General features: G+C 40.1%; 1 protein-coding gene across 2 annotated transcripts in view; it reads left to right on the plus strand.

Moving 5' to 3' along the window:
- Positions 1 to 27121, plus strand: part of Kcnn2 (potassium calcium-activated channel subfamily N member 2) — a 355449-nt gene that overhangs the window by 246008 nt on the left and 82320 nt on the right. For both annotated transcript variants that reach the window (XM_051200778.1, XM_051200779.1), the window contains exon 6: positions 21282 to 21700. In XM_051200778.1, coding sequence (XP_051056735.1) covers positions 21282 to 21700 — 419 coding nt within the window. The remainder of the gene's footprint in view (positions 1 to 21281; positions 21701 to 27121) is intronic.

A 27121-nucleotide genomic window follows, 5' to 3' on the forward strand; every position in this document is an offset into this window, starting at 1 on the left:
AATTTGGGTTTCAACACTTAGGCAAGTTCTCACAGTTAAATTTATGCACCAGAAACTTCTCCTTTGCCTTCTTGAATATTCTGACCATTTTTACGGAAGTGTTTATCTGTAATGGCTGTCTTGTGCCAAAATGAGATTGTTTCTAAATAATTTGTCTACTTGGATATGGGTATAGGAGTTTGATTGTTTAATCACTCAGGTATTCGTTATTTCTCAGGAGGTTTTCATGCCCCAATGCCTAATAAATCTTTGCAAATTAGTTTTGGACAAGTATGCTGAACTTTTATACGATACTGTTCTTATTATGGGTTTAACCTTGAATAACAATGCTATCATTAAAGTTCTTTCTATTGCTATGGAAGTTACATATTACATGAATTTTTGACTGAATAGTTAGGGGGACTTTTGTTCAAGCATTTATGTTTTATAGTCACAGAATATTTAAATCTTTATTACCCTGTGATTATCAACTTGATGTACCTGGCAAGAGGACACGTCAGTTGAAGAATTGCCTAAATCATATTTGCTTGGGGCCATATCTGAGGCTCATTTTCTTGATTGCTAATTGATATATAGGAGGACCAGCCCAGGTGCATGGTCCCATTCCTAAGCAGGTGGTCCTGGGCTATATAAGAAAGCTCCCTGAACAGGGGCCAGGGAACAAGCCAGTAAACAGCATAGCTCTATCCTCCTAAGTTCCTGCCCAGACTTCCCTCAGTGATGGACTGCTACCTGGACATATAAGCTGAAATAAAGCCTTTCATCCCCTAGTTGCTTTTGATTACAATGTTTATCACAGCCACAGGAAAGCAAGCTAGCCCAGCCTATTGCCATTGCAGTTGTATGCATATAAAGTGAAATATAATACTGCTGTACATGGAATTTGTGATAGTTTTCTTACACTTTTCAGTATCTTATGCTACTGCTAGGTATCTACTCAAGCCAAGCTCATGATGGGAAATTTCACCTGTGTGGAACTGGCTTTATGATTGCGACACTAGAATTTCTGCCTTGCAATAACTTAGATGCTTGCAACAGGTAACTTTTCATATGGGAAAGGGGCCCCATACTTGGATCAAGTTCTCATAGCAAAGGGCACAAGTTGTGTTTTGAGTTAAGTCATCTCATACATGTATGTCCATATACATATATCCACACACATTTGCTCTGTATTGTCATTTCTTTAAACTTGAGCTGAGAGCTTACACCTGCTGCTAACACTGTGACTTCTAACACTGTGAAAATATTTTGAATTAAGTATTTATTTTTTTCTCATTAGTATTTTAGTCAAGTGCTATTCCCAGCTATATCAAAGGGGATATTTAATGAATATGTATTTGAGTAGTCTACCAAGATTTAAGCAGTAGTGATATAAAGAGAAGTCTCTGATATGCTTTTTTTTTTTTGAAAAAAGCATTCATGAATGAAAGCCTTTTTTATTGTTATTATTCTTTGATTTGGTATTCACATTTTCCTGTGGATTTGTGTCATTTAAAAAGGCCCCCTCTTCTCTATTCATTTCCTTTTTCTCCTTCAGGATATCTATTTTATAGTCTCTTTTATCCTGTTTGACAATGATTATCCTTTTTGGCTGTTGAGTTTTGACCACATTGTGCCTCTCATCTTAGGATATGTCCCTTGAGTAATCCTCACACCTGAGAACCAGGATCCAGCACGTTGGCTGTCATGTTCACTGTCTCACTTAGTCTGATATGGGGCACACAGATTGCTTCAGCACAGCCTTTTAGAAGTATTTCAAGTATTTCATCTGTTAAGTGTGTCCTGTTGCAGTTTTATACAGCTAGTCACAGAGGGAAGGGGTGCATGTGTTTTAGACTTAGTTCCTGGAGCCCATATTATAGAACAACATGCAAGGGCTGCAGTGAGTAGCCAGTGGGCTAGCCTGAGCTCTGCTGGAAGAAACCTTCCCTGTAAAATTGTAGGAGCCCAAGAGGCTACAGAAAGATGCTGTTTGTGAATGGATAGAATAAGCTCCTCTTCAGGCACCAAGCTGTGATGGATTGATGTATGGAAACAAAGCTCAGCAACATGGTAAACAGTAGGACCAGAGGCTGCTAAGGTGGGTGATGGGTTCAGAGACCTATGTGGAATACACTCTGGCTGCATTCCAGACTGAATGCAAGCTTTTATTAATTTGTCCTTATCCTCTCCTCTTTTCTGTTGGTGTGAATGATGACCTGTCCTTTCCCAATGGGATCTAAGCAGTTGATCACTTTCCTCCATTTTCTTAAGGACAAGAGGGTGCTACAAGGCTAGTCCTCATTACCACAATGATTAAAGAATGAGTAGTATTCCCGTGGAGCCTAGTTGCACAGACCTGTAATCCCTGACTCAGGAGACTCGGGGGGAGCAATGAAAGTTGAGAGCATGTCAGGGTTACATAGTGAGTTCAAGGCCAGCCCTTATTCTGAGCTCAAAATAAGTAAAAAAAGTAGGGGTGCAGTTCAGTGGTAGAATGCTTGCCTAACATTGTGAGGCTTTAGGATCAATCCACAGTTAGCTCTGTCTCTCTTCTCTCTGTCTCTCCTCTCTCTGTCTCTGTCTGCCCCCCCTCTCTCTCACACACACACCCTTTGAAAATCAGCTTCAGGCTGTTTCCCTAAGGAAGCCCTTAATAATGGGGTTCTCCACAGCCCATGTACTTGGCACACTTGCTTTCAGCCTCTCCACTTGTTTTCATTTGGGAATATTCTGGGGAAACACATGTTGTCTTTTGAGACTACCAGCCACATCAGGATTCCCGATTTGCCACTGGTCCTTAAGGGACTCGTTGAGGAAATATGATGATCTGTAGCCTCAAATACTCTTGGATGTGCCATTACCCTCACAGGAGGATAGAAGACCAGGCACAAACCTAGTATGTTGCACTCAATGGTGGGTGGGTCACGTCTGTCATTTGTACTTGCATTTATGTTGAATGTTATAAAATTTGTAAGACCCAATGGTTGGAAGTAACAGATAACAACTGACTGGGCCTGCCACTATCCAGGAAGGTATGAATAGCAACACTAAGCAGAAACCCCTAGAGAACTGTTTGGGAGGAGAGACCCAGGATACACTTTCCATGCTGGCAGCCACATGTGCTTCAGGAATACATCACACTGAGGACTTTGTCTCTGGGTCCGCAGAGATTGGGGTTCACTCTTGTGTTATCAGGAGAAAGGCTTGTTATCCTCAGACTCATTTTCTTCATTAGTGCATGGAAACAATTGTGTCCCTCATTGGGACGTGTGAGTGACACAGTAGCCACTGTGAATTGACATGAACCCAGCATGTCATCCTGCTCAGGAGATTGCCACCCCTCCTCTTCTCCCATCATTATTTTAAAGCAGAGTCTAGTGTCTCAAGTTCTGGAGGAGCCCACAAGAGGTTCATAATGGGATATAGTTTAAGGGAGATGAACTAAGTCCTATTCGGCAAGGGTATGGGATGAAGAAAGCAAATATTGATTAATCAGTGTGAAAGTTAGCAGACTATAGTCTTTGCCCCCAATAAATCCAGCCTACTTGTTTTTAAAAAGTAAAGATTTTACAACAGGCCCTGCTCATTCAAGGGGAGTGGGCTATTCCTACATTTTTTTTTTTTTTTTTTGACAGCCGAATCTAATAATTGAAACAGAAGCCATCTTGGAGAGAAAATAGAAAAACCCTTACTTTCTAGTCCTTCACAGGAAACAGTTGACCAACCTCTAGGCTAAAGAAGAGATCAGTCAACCAAAGCAAAGAGAAATGAGGCCAAATCGCTTCTGCTCTTGCACCAAATTATTTTGTTCTTTTGGCTCAGGTCTTTCACAGGAAGGTATGGTGGGTTGAGTTTCAAAAGTACATAGCCTGGGAAATGTAAGTCTCTGGGTGTAAGGTCTCTACTATGTCCTGCCTTCTCATGCTTTCTGGACTTGAGGTGAGATGCCATGTGAAGCAAATTGATGTCACCAAGCAGGAATGCAATGGCTGTGTGAAGAGGCTTCTGGAGCCTTGGAATTTCCAGTCATCCTTGGAGAGGCCTGTGAAGCAAGGCCATTCTTGTCCCATCTGTGATATTTCTTAACTCCAAACTTGTGTCTCTGGCTAGATAAAATGTCCACACCACTGCTGGTGTAGCTGGCCTCATAGGAAGAGGGAATCTCCTGTGCTTATGTTTAGATCCTCTTTCACAGTTGACTGTTTCTAATCACAAAGTGGGAAGTAGTAAGGACTGCTTTAATTTAGTTGCTTATGGTCTGTATATCTGCCAGCACATACTTTATTAGCTTGCTTGCTGACTTCTGCTCCTACTGATTAAAGACATATTTCACAGAAATAACCTCTTCCACTCTCAGAGGACTGCTGGGACTCCCCTAGGTAGTCCTTGGGGGGCATTTCCCATGTCCCAGCCAACCTAGTCTCTCCCGTAGATAGTCCTTGGAGGGTGTTTTCCATGTCCCAGCCAAGCTAGTTTCTCCCCCAGGCTTCCTTGCTGCCTCTGACTATGTCTCTTGGGGAAGGACACCATCACTCACTGCCTAGGGAAGTGTTTGCTTTCCTGTCCTGTTCCACTTGGTCTTCTATACCCTCTTGCATACCACTGGGTCTTGTGTTTGCTTCCTCTGCAGTACCCTTGTCATCATGGCTGCCTTATGCAAACAGGTGCCACACTGCACTTTCATTCCAGCTGTCACTCTCTGATCTCTGGGTTCTCCTACAGCCTCTACTGTATTCAGATTCAACAGGAATTTTATATTTGTACTATGTATCTGGTATGCTGTTCATGTGCCTGTGTCCTAATATGCAATATGAATTATGACCTGTAATATGTACAGTAGTTTATACATGTTATGCAATGCATTAGATAAATAGAAATGATGTATGGCATCCTACATTATATGCCAAATTTTATTATATTTAAAAGGGCATTTGATATTTTTGTTTAAACTTGCTTTCTCTTTTAGCCTCATCTGCAGTAACAGTGGGGCCAATGTGCAGAAAATACATTGAGGATTTGGCCCTAACTAAGATAACAATACCATACCTCTAAGGCTGATAGAACATCATGGAAGAGGGGCTGGAAAGAATATAAGACATAGGGGATGAAGACAAGTATAGCACAGAGGTGTCTTCTGGATATGACACACTCATTACAGCTCATGAGCTCTCTGTAGCTGTGATTGTTTGCACAAGACACAAGACTTGAACCCTTGACATTTATCTGGTCTTGTGTAGTAGAGGATCCCACTGTGCCCCACTCCTCCTGGGGGATCATTGACAGTTTAAGATTGTTGGGGAAAGGGTGTCATTTTCTTCAGTTGTGTAGTGACAGTTGCCCTTGCTGCAGTAAATTACATCCCACCCACACTCATCAAGAAACTCTAATTAAACTCAATGGGTCACACTCAAAAAGATGTGAAAATGAGAGGGAGTTTATTGAGGAGTTCCAACGGGAGATGAAGGGCAAAAACAGATATTATTATATAAGTGTATGGAACTGTCAACAATACAAAATATTTTTAAAAACTAGTGTCCAAAACTACAGGTAATACAATTGCTGTGATTTCTAATAAACAATAAAAGAAAGTTATACATAAACAGTATATTCTGGCTGCCATCTCAGAGGCATATGCAAAGCTGTTGTTTTCAGGTGTGATAACATGGTCTCCTTTGTTGCCATGCTCTTGCTGGTGGTCCACCCCCTCCCCCTCACTGCTGCTGGGAGGTCTGCCCAAATCTGATGTAACAATTTGACAACAGACTCCCTGGCTTTATTGTTTCACTATAACGCAATCAGGGCTTAGCATAGACCTTCCTTTACAGACCTAGTGTGGCCTGGCCACTGCACACCCATTAACACCCCTATCCCTATTCTTCTCCACCAAATTCACTATTTCTCCAGCATCTACTTGAGGTTCCCATAGGACACTGTTTCATGCCCTCCAAGTCTAGAATATCTCTCTTCCTTTGTTTCCTCAAATCGTGCTGATCCTTGAAAACTTACGGGGCATCACCTCTTTCAGACAGACAGTGCAGGAATAAGCAATCCCAAGGTGGGACTAGAAGATGACTCAAGTGCTCATTTCTCTAACACTGCTCCAGCAATTTCTGAAAGCCTAGTAACATCTCATAGCTTCAGTCTCTTATCTGTAATCCTGAGGTTCATGTGGCCTAGCTCACAAAGCTACTTGGAAATTAAGTTGCTTTTAGTCCAGTCCTGGCTAGTTTTTATGTAGACTTGACACAAGCTTGAGTCATCTGAGAGGAGGGAACAATTGATTAAATGCCTCAGTAAGATTGGGCTGTGGCAAGCCTGTAAGACATTTTCCTACTTAGTGATATGACAGGGGCCAGCTCATTGTGGGTGGGGCTACCCTGGTGCTAGGAAGCCCTGTATTCTATAAGGAACCAGGCTGAGCAAGTCATAGGAGCAAGCCTATAAGCATCACTCCTCCATGGCCTGCGCATCAGCTCCTGCCTCCAGGTTCCTGCCTTGTTTGAGTTCCTGCCCTCACTTCTTTTGATGATAAACTTACATGGAAGTGTGAGTGAAATAAACCTTTTCCTCCTCAAGTTGTTTGTGTCACAGTGTTTCATCACCCAAGACAAGTCCAGTGCTGGACACAGCTGTCACACAAACCATTCCACTGGTGTTGCCTTTACCATTACTGACCACTACACTCATAATCACGTTTCTCCTAAGTATCTGTTGATGAGATGAGGTAAGCCTCTCCATGATGGATGTGTCTGGGAGTGACAAGGAGAAAGAGTGAGAAAAAACACAAGACACAGCAGTGACCCCCAGGCTAAACTAATGGAGGTCATTATTCCCATGGGACCTGTCAGACTCTGTCTACCTCAACTTCTCCGTCCCATGAGGACAAATGCGAACCTGATGGGCATTTGCCTGGCTGTGCTCTGCAGTCAGCATCCATGAAATAGCTTCACTCATCCTCCCTCCATGTCATTGAATGGTCCCTAGGGCTTCATCCGTGAAGTGGAACCAGCCAGTCATCCTTGCTCTTTTATTTTTTTTCTTCAGTTTTACCAAAGGTTGGTTGACAATGTGTGATGCAAGCCCTCTTGTTGAAGGTGGGATGACAATCTAATGTGCCGAGAGGAGTTTAATAAATGTGTCTTTCCTTAGTGAAAGCTCTTTCTATGCTTTTGTGATTTTTTTAATGTCATAATGTTTGGGATCATTAGAGAAATTTAACTTTATAAACCATTTGTATTTAGTTTGAATTTAAATGATTAAGATGAATGCGATCAGAGTCAGCTGTCATTTGGTTGAAATCAGCTGTGTGTTTGTTTCTGCTCTTTATAGCTGTATTAAACAAAAGACAGATTTTGTTAGATTGGTTTAAGGAGCTATGGAAATGGACCTATACACATGCTGTGGTTTATTTTGGAAGGGCTGTGGAAATCAAGGCTCTGATAGTTCTGACTATGTAACAGGACAGAGGCCTCTCTGAGGACATCCCTTTTATTGTATCCTATTAGATGACCATGGTTTCTCCTGATGTGGCTGTCCTCTTGGGCATCTGTATCTTTCCTAAATGTTCTCTGGACTCTTTAACCAGATGCCTCCGTCTCTGTGAAGTCTTGTCCAGTTACTTCACACACTTCATTCTTCCCCTTCCCTGAGCACCATGCATGGGTGTTACTGGGTCTGACTATCTGAGCTCTTAGCACTTACTGAATTAATCTCTGTGGATCGGTTTTACCTTTTCTAGGGCCTTTGCACACCTTTTGTTTTGTTTCTCTGTGTAACCCTGGCTGTCCTGGAACTCGATTTGTACATCATGCTGGCCTTGCACGCAGAGATCCAACTGCCTCTGCCTCCCAAGTGCTGTTTGACACATAAGTTGACCATACCATGCCATTATGCCATCCAGTGTTTTTAATGGAAGTAAACTAGTGGGAGGCAGGAAAGGGCAGTCTGCATCTTTTATTTACATCTGTCTGACAGCACAGGATCTTGCTGAGTAATGTTGGGTTTGGTAGGGTGGCAGTTCAAGTTCTTGCTTGTCCTGCAATAATGTGGTACTCCTCATGCATCTAGACAGCTGTACTTGTAGTTTTGAATGCCCTTCGTATTTGGCTTCAGCTTCAGTATCAAGTCCATCCTTTGTTTTCCTAACTCTTCTCAATCCTGGCATTGTATGAGAGCCGCCTCTAACTCTATCTTGGTATCAGAACCTTCATTTTATTACTGCTTTCTCTTTTATATAGTATTCTCGGTGAGTGTCCCATGTCTTTTATGTGATGGCAAAGATAATGATGAAAGGAAGTGGATATTCTTTAGGGAACTGTGTTGAAAGTTTGACTGTGTGACCATGAAGTATGGTCTGAGATGGGAATGTAAGATGAGGAAAGATGCTAGAAGAATATGGGCCACTTAACCCTTTGTGGTTGGAGTCACAGGGACAGGCAATTGTAGCATGACTAATGCAGAAAATCATCCTGGTCTTGCTCCCCCCCCCCCCAGACTGCATGACCATTCTTTGGGAAAGTAAAGTGATATATATACTTTGTGTGGACAAGCCCTGTGCCAAGTATGTAATAGACAAGACTTCATTTCTGTTCTTAACTAGTGAGCAGCAAAACTGGGATTCAAATTCATATCTTCAGATCTGTAACTTCAGAGATTCTTTTTTTTTGGGGGGGGAATGACTATGTATAATTTTACCTGGAATGTATGAGAAAAATTGCACCATTTGCTTGTTTACAACCAAAAAGTTACTACTTCCTAAAAATCTGATGTCCAAACATTTGATTTCTTTTACTATAGATAAAGGAGACCCTTTCCTCCAAATGGTACTACTTTATGTTAACTGAAATTCACCACAGTTGAAGACTGTGGTAGGATAATCTTTATCCACAATTAATTGTTCCACAAAATACATCTCATTTAGTGTTTTTCATCCGTCTCCAGGGATGTCCACAGTGGGGGGATAGAAGCCAATACTCACTTACCCATGAAAGTGAAGTAGAGGGTGGGAAGGAAAGCTGCTGACTGGAATAAAATCTGCAAATCTGCCGTAGTGGTGCTCCTCTCTGGGCGTCTGCTCGCACTCCCCTGTTCAGGTGTGACTGTTTTGTACTTTGCATTCTACTCTGTTTTAGCTACCCCCATATTAATGAAGTAGGCAGTGGTTTGGAAAAACAAACTCTCTAATAAGCTCCATAATAACTTTAAACGTGTAACATGTTACTCTGATTAAAAGTGGCCTTTCATACCTGACTTCAACTGAATGATGGGACCAACTTCCTTTCTATGTGCTATGCAGTTCTTTGTGATTTCCTGGCTCCTGTTCCTTTGGTCTGATTGTTTATTGAAAACATGTTTAGCTGTATATTACCAGAGCCTCCTTTAAGTGTTTGGAGAGACTGAGCCATGCCATTCATTGAGACTTCTATACTTTTGTGCAGGCAATACCTTGAACTTGGCATATACTACTATTCTATGCCATTATGCACAGCTCAGGTATCACCCTGGCAAGCTTTTAGTGACTGATCATATTTGTTCTTTTATTCTATGGGTATGGGTGTTTTAGCTACATGTATGTCTGTACCATGTGCATGATTGGTACCTGCGGAGGCCAGAGAGGGAATCAGATACCCTGGAATTTGGTGGAAGCTACATCTTGGATAATGGGAAACAAACCTCAACTGTCGTCTTTTTTTATCCTGTATTCTTTTTATATTTTTTCTTAGTTTACATTTCGATCCTAGTTCTCTCTCCCACCCTCCCATATCCCTCACAGACCATTCCCATCCCATTCCCCCAGCCACTCCTCAGGGAGTGTGAGGCCTTCCATGAGGGATCATTAAAGTCTGTGAAATCATTTGGGTAGGGCCTAGGCCCAACCCTGTGTCTCTACAAACCCCAGTCTTCTGCATGAGTACCCACTGTTCTCGACAGCTGAAACATCTCCCCAGTTCAGACTGTTTCTTCTTCAATAGAACATTGAAAAGAAAATTTTGCCAATTTTGAATCCAAACTGCACAAATTGGTAAAACATAATAAAAGTAACATTAGTCTTAATTGGCCCTACAGCACAAGGACTCAGAGTCAGTCCCAGTGACTTGGGTTTAATTACAGACGTTTTGATTTTGACACAAGTGCCACTTAATGTCTGTTTTGTCATTTCTTTTTAACCATGGAAGTGTTAATATAACAACCACTGTAGTCATTAAGAATCTAAATAGAATATTTTTTTAGTAAGGAAGGTTTGAAAATTAAGCAGCAGCTACAATTGAAGGTATTTTTACTTAACTCTTATTGAAGTGGGATTGACGTGTTTCATAAGGCTGTATTCTAATTTCAAGGGCTTAGCAAAGGAAAAGTTAAGAGAGCTAAAGAAATGTCACCAAATTTGCTCTTGGACTTTTGTTCCTGTAGCACACCCTTCTGGTTTGTGTTTCCCAAAACCCAGACTTGAGCTTCAGAGCCATTCTGGTGGCCTTCTTCCCTCACAGCTCCTTCACTGGCTTCGGCCCCAACAGTACATTTTTGTTGCCCATTCAAAAGAAAAGGCCCATCCACTGTGAGTGGGACTTGGAGCCAGGACTCCTGACAGTTCATGGGTTTTCTTTCTTCCGGACTCCTGACAGTTCATGGGTTTTCTTTCTTCTAGCTTTGAGCTTTTTGCCTCATGGCAGTACAGGTTTTTGGTTGTCTTTCATTCTTCCTTTCTTTTTTTTTTTTTTCATTTCTTCCCCCTTAGGTTTTATTTATCAAAAGAGAAAAAGAACATTACAACCAAAGCTAAAAATGAGCCTCCCATTTTATTCCAAGTCTGGTTATCCAGCATCTACTGGCAGTCACAATGGTCATTAAGAATTCGTGCGTCCATGCTCTGAGTGTTCTCTGAATGAGACAGCATCTGTAAACACTATAATCTGGCCACTTTCTTCATGCTGAAGCAGCTCTCGCCCCAGAGATGTCCAGCATGCCCCTTCATTTGCTTTCAATGCTACATGTGGAGTTATAGTTTAGGTCATTTGACTTCGCATGGCACTGTTATATTCCTGTCTATTTCAGGCCTTATTTTGAATTTGTGTTTTTCCTCTTAATTCTTATTCTTGTTGTGGGTAACATGAGGACTTTTCAAAATTAATTTCCCTCTGTGGTAGACTAGGAGTTACATAATTCATATCTTCCATTTTAGTGACCATTTTTACTTTTTAGCAATTATGTGGATTTAACAGTGTTTAAGGTACAACAGAGTCTCTGTCCTTGCATACAGGGTGATGCACCTCCCAGGCTCCTGCTGGCCTCCATTTCCTCTCCCATCTGTATCATCAAGGTCCAGTATCCCATTTCTATCTTGCTTTTTCAGTCTCCTCCAAATTAGCCATTTCAGATTGTTGGTGATTGTAATTATTTATAGTTTTTACTTGTCGACTAGCATATTTTCTTCTTCATCAACCCTTCCTTCTGGTTTGTTTCTCTCTTATTACAGCAAGTTGTTTAGCACTCTTTCTCAGTCTGTGTGAGAATATTTTTCACACATCCCCATTATGTGAGTTTCCTGGGGAGATGCCAATAAACTTTTACCCAACCCACATAGAACACTGTTGGAAAACCAAAGAAATGGCCCTACCAAAACCTAGCTTGGTGGACCAGTGTATTTATTGGGATTACTTACAAGATCATGACTCACTCAAAGACTGCTACATCTCTGAAAAGACCAGGTACATTATGAAGGACAGCTCATGAAAGCTGAAGCCTTGGATCTCCATACATACCTCGCAGATCATTTCATGGGAGAGTCTCTTCGCCCCAGATATTCTTCTCTAGCCTTGGAGGTGGGACACTTGTGAATTTTGGGATGCTTTGTGTACCAGAGCTTGACAAGTTTAATGAACTTCCTGAATCTTTGTCGTTGACATTAGCTTCCAGTGTGGGAAGTTATTCAAGGCCTCCTGAAAGACAGCCTTGCCAGTGTTCTTTGAATGGTTTGAAGACCATATTTAATTATTTCATACTGATTTGTACTTTGACAATATGGATAAAATGTTTCTAAAATTTAGACATAGGTATTATATGTCTTTACATCACTGACTTCACAGAAACAATTCGGCTAAGTTTCGTTGCCTGACTGAAGTCAGCACTGTTTGGGACACAAGGCTGCCCTGCATTGGATACAGTGGTGTTCTTTTTGACTCAAGGGTTTTAAATCATGTGGTCCTCCATTGTGGTAAGACTGGTGCTTCAGAGATCTGCTCTCTCTCTCTCTCTCTCTCTGTCTCTCTCTCTCTCTGTGTCTGTCTGTGTGTGTGTGTGTATCTTCTTGAGACAACTGACTAACATGTAGTAACTTCCCCCAGTCACTTGCTGCTTGCCTACAAAACTGGGGAAAACATGTAACTTTATTGGTATTATCACTGGTCACATCTTATTCTTTACAGATTCTTTGATAACTATTACGTATGTGATAAATGGCAGTTTCCTTACTGTAGAGAGATCACCTGGGTTCTTGTCCATCTCTGTGCTTCATACTTACTATCCTAACTAGTTCCTAAACCTTTGAGCCTTAGCTTTCTCTTAAAATGAGGGAAAAAATACAAAGCATCATGTACATAGTTCTCCATTTGACATGCATCCGTACTTACCTAAAATGAAGCAATATTACCGTGGTGAGAGCTTTGAAATTTCCATCTCAAACATGGTGTGGCATATGAAGCTCTGTCCAACTGAAGTTAAAGACAGAGGTTTGCAGATAAGAAGCTGTAACTTAGAGAAAGCCTGAAGCAACATGTGCTCCATTTCTGTTTCCATAGGGCACAGGGCGCAATGTGGAAGTCTTATTTCAATATTTGCTTCTGCCAGAGAATAGGAGGTTTTCCAAGAGCACTGGGGAGTTATATATGACATTGCAGAAATCATAATGTAAAGTAGGGGGTAAACATTCATTTGCTTTATAAATATTTGATTTTCCTCCACCTTTTCAGAGTTACTTGATGCTCCTGTCAAATTATTTGAATGTTAGAAAGCCTGAACTTTAGCTTTGGGCTTTTCACTCACTCATGGGGTGATCATGAGAAATCCTTTCAATTGCTTGTCCTTTAGTTAAGCTCTTAAAGGGCAAATGTACTAATAATTATGAACTGCCTTTTAGCTAGCTTTTAAGTGCCTAAAATAACAAAGGTGATGATATTATATTTTAGCTATGGAACAGTTATTATAATGCTTCAAATGAAAATATACAGCCTTTTATTATGCATTAAACTTTTAGAATGAGATGAATTTTCTCTTTTTTTAGTTATGGCTTTGCACTTTTTAGCCTTACTTACAGTTGGTTCCCTATCACTTGATTCTTTACTTCCTTCACCATCATAAAAACTGAAGATGAAGAAGCTGAGTCATTCCCTAGTGTCTTTTCATCTAGGAGTGGTGATAGGTCACACTGAGCTGTTTGGTTCCAGATTCTGGAACATGAGTGTATAAGCCAGAGACTCCAGTGTTTACTGTGGTATACATTTTATTGAAAGAAGAAGAGCAGGAAAATTAAGCATCCTACATTTTGGGGAAAAAAGCCCACATATATTCTTTGTACATGTACAGACTTGCATGAGCTGCAGTTTAAGATGAGTATAATTATGGGTAGTGCATTAGTGCCTGAAAATGGGCACAGTCACCAGAAGCCCCATGCAAGGGGTCAACATTTGATTTTAATTACAGTAGGTCTGAAGGGCAGTAGACTTGAAAGTCATGATAACTCAATACCTCTGGATCAGGTAGATGAATCTAACTTTCATCTGTGGCTGAAGCTCATGTTTCAATAATTGATAAGAAAACCTTCAGAAGCAGACACTGGTAAAGTTTGTGGAATTCATCTCAAGGCTGACTCTACTGTTTCCTTCCCAACTTCTGTTCTCCATGGTTAAAATTTCCACTTTCATAACACAAATTCTTGTTTAATTCATACAGCTACTTCTCTTGAGGATCCATGGAATACTAACTTTACTCGTGGGTTTATGGGTTGACTTTTATTAGCATCAACAGAGTGGTGTTGCCTCATAATAGCCATGTGAGGTTGACACTCTTTTTATTTCATGCTACAAATGAGCAGGTTTCAGTTTAGATGGTTTAAATACGTTGCCCCAAACCATTCAGTTAGTAAGTGATACAGCCATGTATTGAGTACAAGCTTCTCTGGCACTAAAAATCCTGTTTTCTATGACTCACAATAAGAGATTTCAGAGCAGTTGGTTGACACTTGAAAGTCATGAACAAGAGCCATCCACCCACAAACAGCTCCACCACTCAGCAGCTTTCACATTTTACATGTCGCTGTCTGAAATGCTCTCCTGTTGACTGATTTCTTGACTGTTTCCTCCATAAAGTATTTCTGGTAATAGACTTTTTCTTTTACAGATATTTACACAGTAGTTTAAAGTATACTAAATTAAATGCTGTCTTAGTCTTTCAGCTGCATAAATGATAGAAAATCTGGTTGATGGTGGGTACTGGCTCTGTGGCCCCAAATGTCCAGGCTGACATTGGTTTGATTCTTGCAGACTCTTTTGATTTGGGTCAAAAGATGGGCACCACAGATCCAGGGGCCATCTGTGGGAGAGAAGGAAAATGCCTATGTCAGCTATAAGTTAACTTTTTCTTTTTTAAAACCAAAAGCATTCTTGCGTGCCCTCTAGCAACCTTGGGCTCATGACTGGAGGTCCTAATTGTATCATGTTTGGAGCGTAGGAGAAAGAAAATGCAGTACACACTGCAAAGAGGTCTACTGAAGTGGCTATGTCTGTAGTGGGAAGGGACAGAAAAAAGACGTATGTAAGTGTGGTTGCCCCCTCCACCCCTACACACTTCTCATAACAGAAGATGGGTGTTCTTTTGTCCTTCCCAGATGTGGGGAAGGACTTGAACAAACTCTAGCAGGTACCCAGGTCTCACTGACGGTCCCTAATGAAGAGATCTCATTGAATACTTGTGTAAAGGTTAACAAACAAATATTATTTTGTTCATGTTGTTGGCAGTAGTTATAAGATGTAATCATTCAAGGTGTTTGCCTGGCAAGAGTATTTTAGCTATAAATTGGATTTCTGTGTTTGATTCCGTGTATGAGCACTCGAACAGCAGCTGTTACTTTACAGAATTAAGCATGTAAATTATGGCAGGAAGTAGTTGAATATCTAATGGCCTCTGAATTCTCATTCTTACCTGTTCTTGTTTTGAATTATGTTTCTTAATTTTATTAGTTGTTTTGTTCACATGGTCCTGGAATTAAAAGTACTTAAGTTTATTTAGTTATCTATCACTCTGTTTTTTCCAGTCCTCGGCCCCTTATTTCACTTAACATTAATTTCTAGTCTTTTATCACAGGCATTTTATAACACATGAAATACAAATATATGTTTTCCCTTTAACAAAACTGCACAAATAGTAGTAAGATACATTGTTTCAAAAAAAAATTCTCAGTACTTACAATTTTATTCAATTTAATAGTTTTAAATAAATTTCCTGGGCTTGTTATTCTGTTCGGGGGACACCCATAATTTCTTTAACCCACTTCCTTATTAAATTATTCAGATTATCCCAGCCTTTTGCAAATATAAAACACAGTGCTGCAATGCATGACCATGTGCTTGCTGCTGAGCACACATGCAAATCCATTGTTGTAAGGAGATGGAAATGCTTGGCCAATGAGGATCCTGTCTGAGGAAGGAAGTGGCTCCTCAGGAGCTGGCAGGACTCATGGTTCCCTTTGCAATGCATGCACATACTGTCAAGTGCTATTACAAAAACCTCTACAACTTTTTTTTTCTTTTCTGGCAATGAGGATGGAACCTAGGTCTTTTGTATGCTATGGAAGTGCTCTTCTCCCACAGAAGTATAACACCAGGCATTCTTCTTATGATTATTTGATCTTCTTATTATTATTTGAAATGGGGTCTTCCTAATTTATGCTGGCTGGTTTTGACTCAGGCTTCTGCCTCTGTAGTAGCTATGGTTGTAGGCCTGTTTCACCAGTTAAATAGGCCTGGATACTTTTTTTAATCTAAATTATATATGAAAAAAAAAAGAGTTATCTGATTTTTCTTTTACTATTAAGGTCCGGCATATTTACTTTAAATGTTTTTATTATTATGATTTTATTTTCATTCCTATACTTGTGTCTCTTGTTAATTTTCCTCTTGTGAGTTTCTATAGGACCAGGTATATTCAGAAAGCCTTTTGTGATAGGGGTGGAAACACCCCCCAAGCCACAGTGTGTGGTTTGTTTTTGTTTTCACTTTATTATGCATTTGTCCTGGCGCTAATAAATAAACAAATAAATAAAGTTTCATGGAGTTAAATGTATCTGCCTTACTTACTTGTCATTTGTTTTATGGCTTAGGCCTGCAATACAGTCAGAAAAGTCTTTATGTCTCTGAGCTTACAGAGGAATTCTGATCTGCTGCCTTCCCTATGCTCTGGGCTTCATTTTCCTAGTCAGATCTTTCATATGCATGCAGTTTGCCTGGGGAGGGCGGGTCTCAGGCCTGGACCCAGCTATATTTTCCATGACTTCTGGTTTTGTGCAAGTGACTTTACAACAACTTGTACTTATCTGTGATGACCTACCTTTTTCACAGTCGTGTGAAGCTCCCATGCACCAGTGTGTTCATACTTTCTGTCAGTACTGCATGGTTTTAGTTATTATTACATTTAATTGAGTGTGGCTACTTCTGTTTGGTTGCTACCCTTTGCATGATTTAATAGTGAACATAGGACTGAAATATTCAGTGAGTATTTTGGGATTCTAGTATCCCCCCTGAGCAGTGCACTTGTTTGTGGTCTAGTAAAAGATTCCAGGATGTATAAGATGCTGTCTCTGAGCTCAAGATGCCACAGAGTGCTTGAGAGGAATGTGTAAAATAGAGGCAGATATAGGGCCCCTATAGCTGAGCAGGCTTCCATTCACAGTAGGTCCTCTGATTGTGTAGTTAGGCCCCTCTACCTTACTCTAGACCCTCTCCTACTGAGCTCTCTCGTTGGCTCTCCATTAATTGTAGATAATGAGGGAGATGCATATCAATTTGTGGCTATCTAGGCAAATATAAAACCGTTATCCTGGGAAACTGAAGCTTGTTGTGGGTTGTCTTCTGGGGTCACTGTCTGTAAAAGACACAATCTGCAGACCCAGGATGAAAAGAAGTAACGGTCCCCTAAAATATTTCTTTTCATATTTCTTATCAGAATAACAAAGGAACATAGATCTAATATGCTATCAGAGAATTCCCCTGCCTGGTAGCTGAAGACAGACCCACCTATTACAGAGATATTGTGAAATGCAAATAGGCTATTTCTGCAGTTAGATTTTTAATGTTGACTTTGAGGTACTGTAATGTTTGCAATGTTTTTGTGTTCTCTAGAGATTGAGCACATTAACACTTCTCTGAACCCAGTAAATACCATTTTACAGTTTGCAATTGACAGCCACACTTCCTTAGCTTTCAGAATGCCTCTTGGTTTCTTCCCTTCACTGACAGATGCATTTCAGATGGCCCCTGCCTTTTAGATTCTCCAAGACTTGGCCTTGAAAACTCTCGTGTCCTACTCTTTTAACTTTCTTGTATTTTTCGTTTGGTCTAATAAATCACTTAAATCCAAATGCTTCCCAAATTGATTTCCGGTTCCAGGTTTCTCAGTGTGACTTCCATATTTTAATTTATTCTTGGCATCTGTACTCAGATGTGGCCAGAAAAGGGCTTTTCATTTCTTATCTCTGTACTCTGCATAGTGTGGGAAATATTCTCAGAAGGTGGCCTCACTGTTTATTCTGTTTTGTTTTGTTTTTTTCTTTGAGGACAGAAACTCAGTAGCCGTCTATGAGTTCCTTTCTCTGTCATTCCCACTTGCAGTATATCAGAGGTTCTACATTGGTAGATATTGCCATCACTGTGTCCATCAGAACCACTTTTGCATTCCCTTGGCAAGCCCTAGCCTAGGTTACAAAGATATTCCAACCCCTTGAATGCAGTAGTAATGTGTAACTTGTATCCTTCTATACCTGTGTCTCTTTACTGCAAGTCCCCCAGGGCAGAAGGATGAGCCTTGCAGTTTGCAGGCCATGTTCTGTTACTTTCCTGGCTAGCAGTCTCAGTGGGTTCCCATGCAATTGGAATAGACTCCAGTCTGGGTGCCATTTCCCACAAGGGCTGCCCCGTGGGCTCTAGTTTGTACTTCTTTGTACTCACCTGCCTTCAGTCTGCCCCTAGGCATTTAACTTGAGCTACTCTAGTGTTCATTTCTTAGAGCATACTAGGCTATTATACAACCAGTGCCTTCAACTGTGCTCTCTACCCTGCCTGGGATGTCCTCTACATGATGGGTTGTTTTCCTCATCAGTACCTGCACTAAATGGTGCTCCCTGGAGTCCTCCAGGATGCCCCTATCTGCTGTCCTCTCTGATTTACTCTTCCCCATCTTGTCTCCTGTTTGTTTCCTTCATTGCAACATCTAAAAGGCTTTAATGACTTTATCAAATTGCTTCAAGTCATCTTTTTGATGTTTTTTTTTTTCCTGATCAAAATTAATGTCAGTGGGCAGACTGTCTGTGAATTCTGCAACATGGCTAGGAAGCAGCATAGCCCTGGCACCTGGTGTTTAGAATTCTGCATAAACTATTAAATGAATGAACAAAAATACTTCAGGAGAAGACAGTATTTCTTCCCGAGAGCATGCCAAAGCACAAAGTCCCAACATAAGGTGATTTCAAGTGTTATCTGACTTTATGAAGGAACAAGGAAATAGGATAGTAAAAGGAAATGAAATAGAAACTTCCCTTGGAAAGTTTCCAAACAAGAAGGTTATCTGGATTTCCTATGTGATTTTGAAATCACACACGTGCAGTAGCTTATCAGTCAGGAGGATGTGTTTGGTGTAAACTTGCAGACTGCTTTGCATTACACTTATGTCATATAGTTGGTGTTCTCATCTTGCATGGGTGTGCTTAGAGAACACTAGGACTTTTACAGTCATCATGATAATGAATGATTAGTAAGGTAGAAGTATCATAGCGATGCTGTAATGAGCATCTGGTGACCTCTGATGGGTAGATGTGGTCTCAAGTCTCAGTGGCATGCAGGGGCGAATGTGTCATTGTCTTTTGTGGAAGTAGCAATAGGAGGTACATAAGCAACCACAGTGCAACAAGAGTGTTTGGTTTTGGAGGTGATGGGAAATCTAGTCTTGAATAAGAATTTGCTAGATGAAGACTTTCTAGACTCTCAGACGGAAGGCGGAAGACAGGGGAGGTAGTGCAGGCAGCACAGCAGGATTTTGGTTTTGTTTTTTTTTTTATTTGCAACCAAGGGAACTATAAGGAAAGCCATAACCAAGGAAGGTGGAGATAGGCAAAAACCATATGACATAATGCCTTGTCTGCTGTGGATACAGATTAGGTTTTGCCATCAGGTATGGAAGGATTTGAATGATACTGTTCTTTACAGTAATAGAATTATATAATTTACATTTCAAGTGACTATTAGATGATGGGGATCATTTCCATAAGGAGGAATCTAGTAAAGGATGAGATCACCCAGGGAGGGTCAGCCAGAGAGGATTAGACATGGACCCCAGTGACACCAATTTGGTCCAGGAGACTGAGGTTCCTGAGAATATAGCAGAGATGAAAAGAACAAAGCAATGCACAGACCAAGGAAGAAATTTTTTTTTCTTGTCCCCTGAAGGAGGCAATGGCAGGAAAGTAGGCTGAAAGTTAGTTAAGAGTGGAAGACTGCCTCCAATAATGAAGCCATCTTCAGCTAAGGGGCTGATGGCAGGAAATCCCCCTGGAATTGAAGGAGCCCCAAGTAAACCGGCCCCACCCAGTGTAGACAGCTGACCCTGCTTCTCTTTTGTGTCTTTTATATTCTTTGTGTTGAGTTGCAATGATGTGAACTTATTTGCATATTTCCCTAAGAGGGAAGAAGAAGGGCTACTGTAGAAAGTGGAATGTGATATGACATTGCTTTAGACACATGGAACACAACAGAGAAGCTAGGAAGAAAGGCGACAGGTGGGTGGGGGTGCGAGTGTGTGTCGAGAAGGAACAGAGGCCCTTTAAACCCTCTTGAGGATCCTTGGACTTGTGTGATTCTCAGCCCCTTGGGAGGTAGGGCTTCAGTCTTACAATCTGCCTGTCACTCAGATGCAAGTTGGCAAAGAAAGCAGACCCTCCAAACACTGACATATTATTGATGAAAAAAAAATGTCTAATGGTTTTCTATCTCCTTGAATCACGTATCACCCAGAAGAGCCAGTTTTGTTCCCAAATTACTATTTTTGCAAAGTAACAGCCAAGCAAGGAGTAGTTTGGGTCATAGGAGAGAAATACTATGTATAGAATAGCTAAGCAAGAACAGGAATCTCCATGGAGGAGAGTTGGGCAAATAGGACGCAGACATGTGGAATTTTCCCCCACCCACTCTGCAGCTCACTCATTGAGGAGGCAAATATGATCCTTTTGGTCGCTTTTACTCCTACTTTAGTTAACTACTTAGCCAAAGAAAGAGAAGGACATCTTTCTCAGTGGGGGACACTGTTGGCATCCATCTGTGGGACCGCAGTCACACAGCAGGATTGACACCCATGGATTCCTGGGCTCAAATGCCAGGAGCCTACACTAGTCATCATATTTCTAAATGCTTTTGGTAATTCATGCACAACCAGGGTCTGGTGTCCTTGCTTACAAATAGCCAGGGAAGCAAGTTATTCTTTTCTTGATTGTGATATGAGAGATGACAAAAGTAAGAAAAAGGTAGTCTTTATTTAGGAACAGTTGATAAGGATAGAAAACAATAGTGAGGCAACTGGAATAAATGTCTCTGCCACATTTATCTGTGGTTGCTTATGATTTTTTCCTGAGGCCAAGAATAAGATTTCTCCTAAGAATGCTCATGTGTCGCTGCATTCTAGGGTTGCACTGACTATGGAGGCACCCTAAATAGTATCGTGCATGGGTTGAAATACTGTCTCTTCAAATGGAGAGCAATCTGTTACAAAGCAGATCCACTTTATGATTATCCAGTAAGGTGGACTCCCAGATACTTTGAGTCCCTAAGCAGCAAGCTGCTCATTTTAATTTTTTTCTTTTTGCAGGATGGAATCCCCCTCTGATACTATCGCCCTCTTCTATAAATAGTATACCTGGCTAGAATTTCCCAGCTGTAAGCTTTAGCTCGCCCAGTTGCAAAGCATCACCTGTTGTGTTTAAGTTTTGCACTAACACTTGTGGGGCATTCATGCCATACTGAAGCTGCTTTTCTACTTTATTTTTTCAGTTATTCATGGTGGACAATGGAGCAGATGACTGGAGAATAGCCATGACTTATGAGCGTATTTTCTTCATCTGCTTGGAAATACTGGTGTGTGCTATTCATCCCATACCTGGGAATTATACGTTCACATGGACGGCCCGGCTTGCCTTCTCCTATGCCCCCTCCACAACCACCGCTGATGTGGATATTATTTTATCTATACCAATGTTCTTAAGACTCTATCTGATTGCCAGAGTCATGCTTTTACATAGCAAACTTTTCACCGATGCCTCCTCTAGAAGCATTGGAGCACTTAATAAGATAAACTTCAATACACGTTTTGTTATGAAGACTTTAATGACTATCTGCCCAGGAACTGTGCTCTTGGTTTTTAGTATCTCATTATGGATAATTGCCGCATGGACTGTCCGAGCTTGTGAAAGGTAAGTTTGTTTCTTTTCCATATAACATCATCAGAAGTGAGAGAAAGAACATGATGTGCCCGAGTTTTGAATTTTTTTTACTTGTGTTTAAAAAAAAAATAGTAACAAAGCTTTCTAGAAGGTTCCTGTATAGAGCTAATGTGTTGATGGCTGTGTATTGTGCTTTCTGACCTGATCAGTTTTCAGTAGAGTTGTCTTTGTAGTCTATCAGAATTCAGAGTCCAGAACTATTCGTGATGAATTTGTATGGGAAATGTTATATTGCTAAGTCACTTCTGGTTTAAGTATTGATTATTATTGGCACAGGAAGTCTTGATGCAACATGTTTAAACCTTAGGGGACCTGTTAAAATAGTCAAATGTAGTGCAAATTTGTAGGACTAGTGTGCATGATTACCTGTTCAAGACTTAAAGGATACATGGTTTGGTTTTTATTGAACATTCAGAATGAACAGAAAGAGACAGTGTTTGTTTCTTGTTTGAAAAGCTCTGGTGTTTTAGGGGTGCACATAGCATGCTGTCAGTGATCATGGAGTCTAACCGATGAATTCTATCATCAACAATGTTCACTCTATTATTTAATAAACAAAATATATTTATGAATGGTCTACAGAAAATGCCATTTGACAATGTGTGGTAAGTGTGGTCATAGGACTCTGGGTAGGAAATTCAAGGTGAAGTTATCATGAGAGATAGGACTGTGTTTTAGCTCTTACTCTTATACAGGAACAAAATTTCACAATTTCACCATCCACATTGTGATGGGGTAAATCTCATTTGAGAACTCTTCCCTCCTCTTTGTATCTTTCCCATTTACTTTCTCTGGAATAAATAGTACTACTTCCTTGTTTTGGTTTTGTTTGCTTAGATTTTTTTTTCTTTTGGCACAATATATATATATATATATATATATATATATATATATATATATATAAATTAACCATGGAATCATCTCTAAACCTTCCCCCATTCAATAATCCTCCCTCTTTCTCTTTATGTATATTAAGCTTTTTCTCTTTTTCCCCTGGAAGCTGTGTCTTTCAGAACCTTTTTCTCTTGCTGTGTCATGTATGTCAGGGAGAGAGGGTTTCTCTCTCTCTCTCTCTCTCTCTCTCTCTCTCTCTCTCTCTGTGTGTGTGTGTGTGTGTGTGTGTGTGTGTGTATGTGTGTGTGTATAGTTTCTCTTTCTCTATTCTTAACTTATGCTTTTACTTATTTACTGTGGGTGATCCTGTTTTGTGATAATTTCTAAGAAAATGCAGTGTGAGAGAATGACCTTGACAACATGGCAGTCGGTATTCTCAGATGATGTTAATGAATAGTGTGGCTAGATATAAAATTTCAGGTTGGAAAGTCATTCTTCAGAAAAGTGAGGAATTTCATTTCCCTTTGTGTTCAGGGTCTCACAGTCTGACTCCATTCTCATCTGAATCCTCTTTTTCTTTTTCTTTTTCCCAGAAGCCTGGAGGATGGGCATTCTAAAACTGCACAAGGTTAGGAATCTGTTTCAGTCTACGATAGTGGGAACTTTCTTGGCCCATTCTGTTGGGGGAATTTTGACCACACTGTGACACTCCAAGACTTAAATAAAGTTTACTTTGAATTGGGGGCAGAGCAAGTCAGTAGCTGAATTGGCTATAGGGAAGCCAGCAATTAAGATAGAGAAGATGCACTGGAAGGAAAGGGTGAGAACTTGAGTTTGGTGCTTTCCTTTGGTTTTGGGACAAGTGAGGAGACTCATCTCTTGCTGGGTCTCCAGCCAAAATCAAAGTCAGCTGATTGCTTTTCAACTACTCTGATCTAGTAGGTTTTCACCCACATCTGACTTCCAATACCTTTGTTGGTAAATTGAACAATAGAGACCTTAGTTTAAACCTACACATAGCAGCCATGGAAGAACCAGGGCTGAGGAACCCAAAGGCCCACCATAGTGTTCAGCCACGTGTTGACTGCAAGACCAATGGAGCTGCCGACAAAAATTAAAATATCAGTAGATTTATGTACATCAGCTATGTTGGAAGGAAAACATCACCATTCAGTATTGGAATTCATGTTCTTCAATTCTTAGAAAGGAAACTGATAAAGCTCCTGGATTTCATTGTGTAGATAATGGTCTCCACATATTAGTTGTTTTGTCAGTTTTCTTATTTTCTGTCTATGCTTTGCTTTCTATATTGGAAGACATCTTTAATTTTACTTTTAAACTATCTGTTAGGGGTTAGGAATATACCTAGAGCCTTTGCCTAGCATAGCTGAGCCCTGGATTCAATCCTCATTTCAATGAAAGGAAGCAAGCAAACAAACAAACATAATTTTGGTTTTGGAATTGACTTCTTTCATGTTGTACATTAAATTCCAATGTCTTATTTTTGACCCCAAGTGCTCATTTGTGTTTGATAGCTCCCTGCTTCTCTTTTGCTGCTATATAATGTTTTATTTATCTGTCATTGTTAAGGATGCTTTTAAAATTCTTTTCTCTTTGTATTTTGTTTGTGACTCTAATGACACATTATTTCCTTCTTTTTGACTTCTATTTCAGAGGCTTTCCTTAGATATTTGGGTGTCTTTGGCTGCATGCTCGTACTGAAGAGCACATGGGAAAGAGTCAGCTGGAAGCTGTAGGTTTCTGTTTGGAACTGGCCAACTTTGGCCTTCACTGAGGCAGATTTGGTTGACAGGATGGAACAGAATATTTTATATTTCCTCTGCAAATCTGATTACCCCATGAGCAATCATTTCTGTGACCTTGTCATTGAAGCCAAAGTATGGATGGCTACTTTGTGGGAATTCCCATGAAAGTAGCACGGGGGTGGGATCTGAAAACTTCATGTGAAAATATTCATTTTCAGATCTTGTCAGAGAATGTTCAAAACCAATCAGCCAATCCACATTACATGTTTTGCTCTGTCCTGATTACAAAAGTACAAACTCCCACAAACTTGACTAAGAGCAGCCCTCATTCCCAGAGCAGAAGTCCTGGTTGAGGGTTGGCTTGTGTGCAGCCTTTGAATCTGTTCTCCCATGTAAAGCCATGCCATGTTCCTACCTGAAGTGGGCTGGTGTAGACCATCCTGGAATCATTGGGGGGTAGGGTGGCAGGAGACAGGTCTCCAGTGTGTGGAGAGCTGCTTCTCGTTTTCACTCTGATCTAGAACTCTGCTTTCTTGAGTTAGTATAAGATCAGCTGTCTGGTATTTTTTGATACTGTGTCGCCGCTCATTCATTTTGTCTATGGATTTATACTTTTTTTCCCTCATTTGCTTAAAGTTATCTATAGTCATTCTTAGAGGGTTGAGAGGAGGAGCCTCAAGAAACATGCACATGCTGGGTGAGTTCTCAAGTTTGTTGTTTGGTTTTAAAGTCACAAAAGTGACTTTTTGTGGAACTTCTCTACCTAAGTATAAGTATAGCATTTGAGGGTGAATTTTGCTGTACTGGGGTTCGAACCTGGCACTTGCTAGACAAGCATTCTGCTACAAAGCTAATGTCCCTATTTCCCATAATGTTCTTTTTAAAGAAACGTAAACTGTCACCTAGCAATCATGATATTCATGGGCTTATGATGTTTTTGGATGTACCTACTAAGTTGAAGAGTAAATATTAAAAACTTAGAATACCTATTCAGATTCTAAGGATTAAATCAACATTTCTGCCTAGCAGTATAACTGTGGTAGGTAAAATCATACTGAATAATATTTACATGGATTTGGGTGGTCTCTGTTGTGATTATTTCCAAAGACTAACTTAAATTGTCTCAAAATTGTTCACCTACCATGCATTTTCTGTTTTTAAAAGATTCATACCACTTTTTTTTTTTACCCCAAATATAGAAATTCTGAGGTAAGCTGTGCCAACTTCCAGCAGCCCAAGGGATATGCATTGTTGTTATGTTTGAATTGTGAGATGGTGGCCATTCCTATCTTCATAACAGGCAATGAAAAGAGAAAGTGTCCATTACACCATGAAAATGAGTCTACAGTCGTAACAGAAATGAATCAACACATCTATAGTTTTGTGGGAAAGGGGACAAAGCCAGGTTAAGGATTGAAACCACAAGACTGAGTCATGGATTGCAATTTAGAGGATGTGTGACCTCAGGCTGAGCATATTGCTTCTTCTTACACATGCTTCTTCATTTGCAAGCTAAATGTTTTGAGCAGTCATTATCTAGCTTAACATTTTATAATTATACAAACGTGAAAAGAAATAAAATCATTACCTAACGTTTTGATAGATTTTTCCACATTTGATTTTATTTTTTTTTTCAGCAAATTTCCCATTTTGCTTTGGAAAATCTCCAGATTGTGACTTTCACATGCAAAGATATATATCTCTTTGGACTGGGCTCCATTACTCTGCATTTTGATTGGTTGTGGTTTTCTGTAATGGTCTGTCTATTGGAAAGAGAAGTTTTTTTCATGATGGATGATGATTCCATTTGTCTGTGGGATAAGGACAAACATTTAGAATGTAGTTAGGGATTATTCTGGTTTAGTAAAGTGGCAGTTGTAGGTTCTCCTCCAAAATTGTGTCTCCTACAAATGTCAGAAGCTTTAGCCATTTAATCTCACCAGCAGAGCTCCCAATATTTGAAACGAACCAGTACAACAGCAATAAACATTCTAAGGTGTGCAGGGAAAAGTCTGGAAGCCTCAATCCTACACAAGGAACTATAGGCAACTAAGGAATGCTGAGAGTAAGAGAAATAGTCTTCTCTGGGAAGATCACACCAATTGGTTGTCTAATACTCCTAGCTAGCCCTAAATACACATATACAAGTATCATTATACAAACCAAGCAGGTAGTATTTAATAATATTTATATGTATATGTATATACACATGTATATATATGTATACATATACATATATTAATGAAAAAAAGCCATCATTCTGAAAGAAAGCTAGATGGGATAAATGAAAAAGTTTGGAGAGAGGAAAGGGAAAAGTGAAATTATGTAATTATATTAATCTCAAAAATAAAATATAAATTATTTTACAGTTTCTATTTTAAATATTTCTTTACAAGCCTGCCTTTTTCTCCTTGATGCTGGCTTCTCTTTCTGTCTCTCTCTTCCCCTTGCTTCCTCTGTTCACTCCTCCCTCTTTTCTTCACTCCTTCCCTCCCTAATTTCCTCCTTCTGCTTCCCTCCTTCCCATTTGTCTTTCTTATCTTTTATAAGTACATGCTATTTTATATGAGCATAATTCTCTTATTTGTTTGGTGTAAGTGAACTACACTGTTTTACCTTTGGCCCATCTCAGTTTCCTGTCTTTTATCTAATAGAAACTCTTTTTTTAGTTAATTATAAGCCTTTTAAGACTATTTAGAGGTTGGAGATGATCCTTGACTGTTAAATGTACTGTGTTACGCTGTTGCAGAGGATCCAAGTTTGGTTCCCCAAACCCATGTCAGGTTGCTCA

Source organism: Phodopus roborovskii, unplaced genomic scaffold (assembly GCF_943737965.1).
Source record: "Phodopus roborovskii unplaced genomic scaffold, PHOROB, whole genome shotgun sequence".
In the NCBI taxonomy this organism is placed as follows: Eukaryota; Metazoa; Chordata; class Mammalia; order Rodentia; family Cricetidae; genus Phodopus; species Phodopus roborovskii.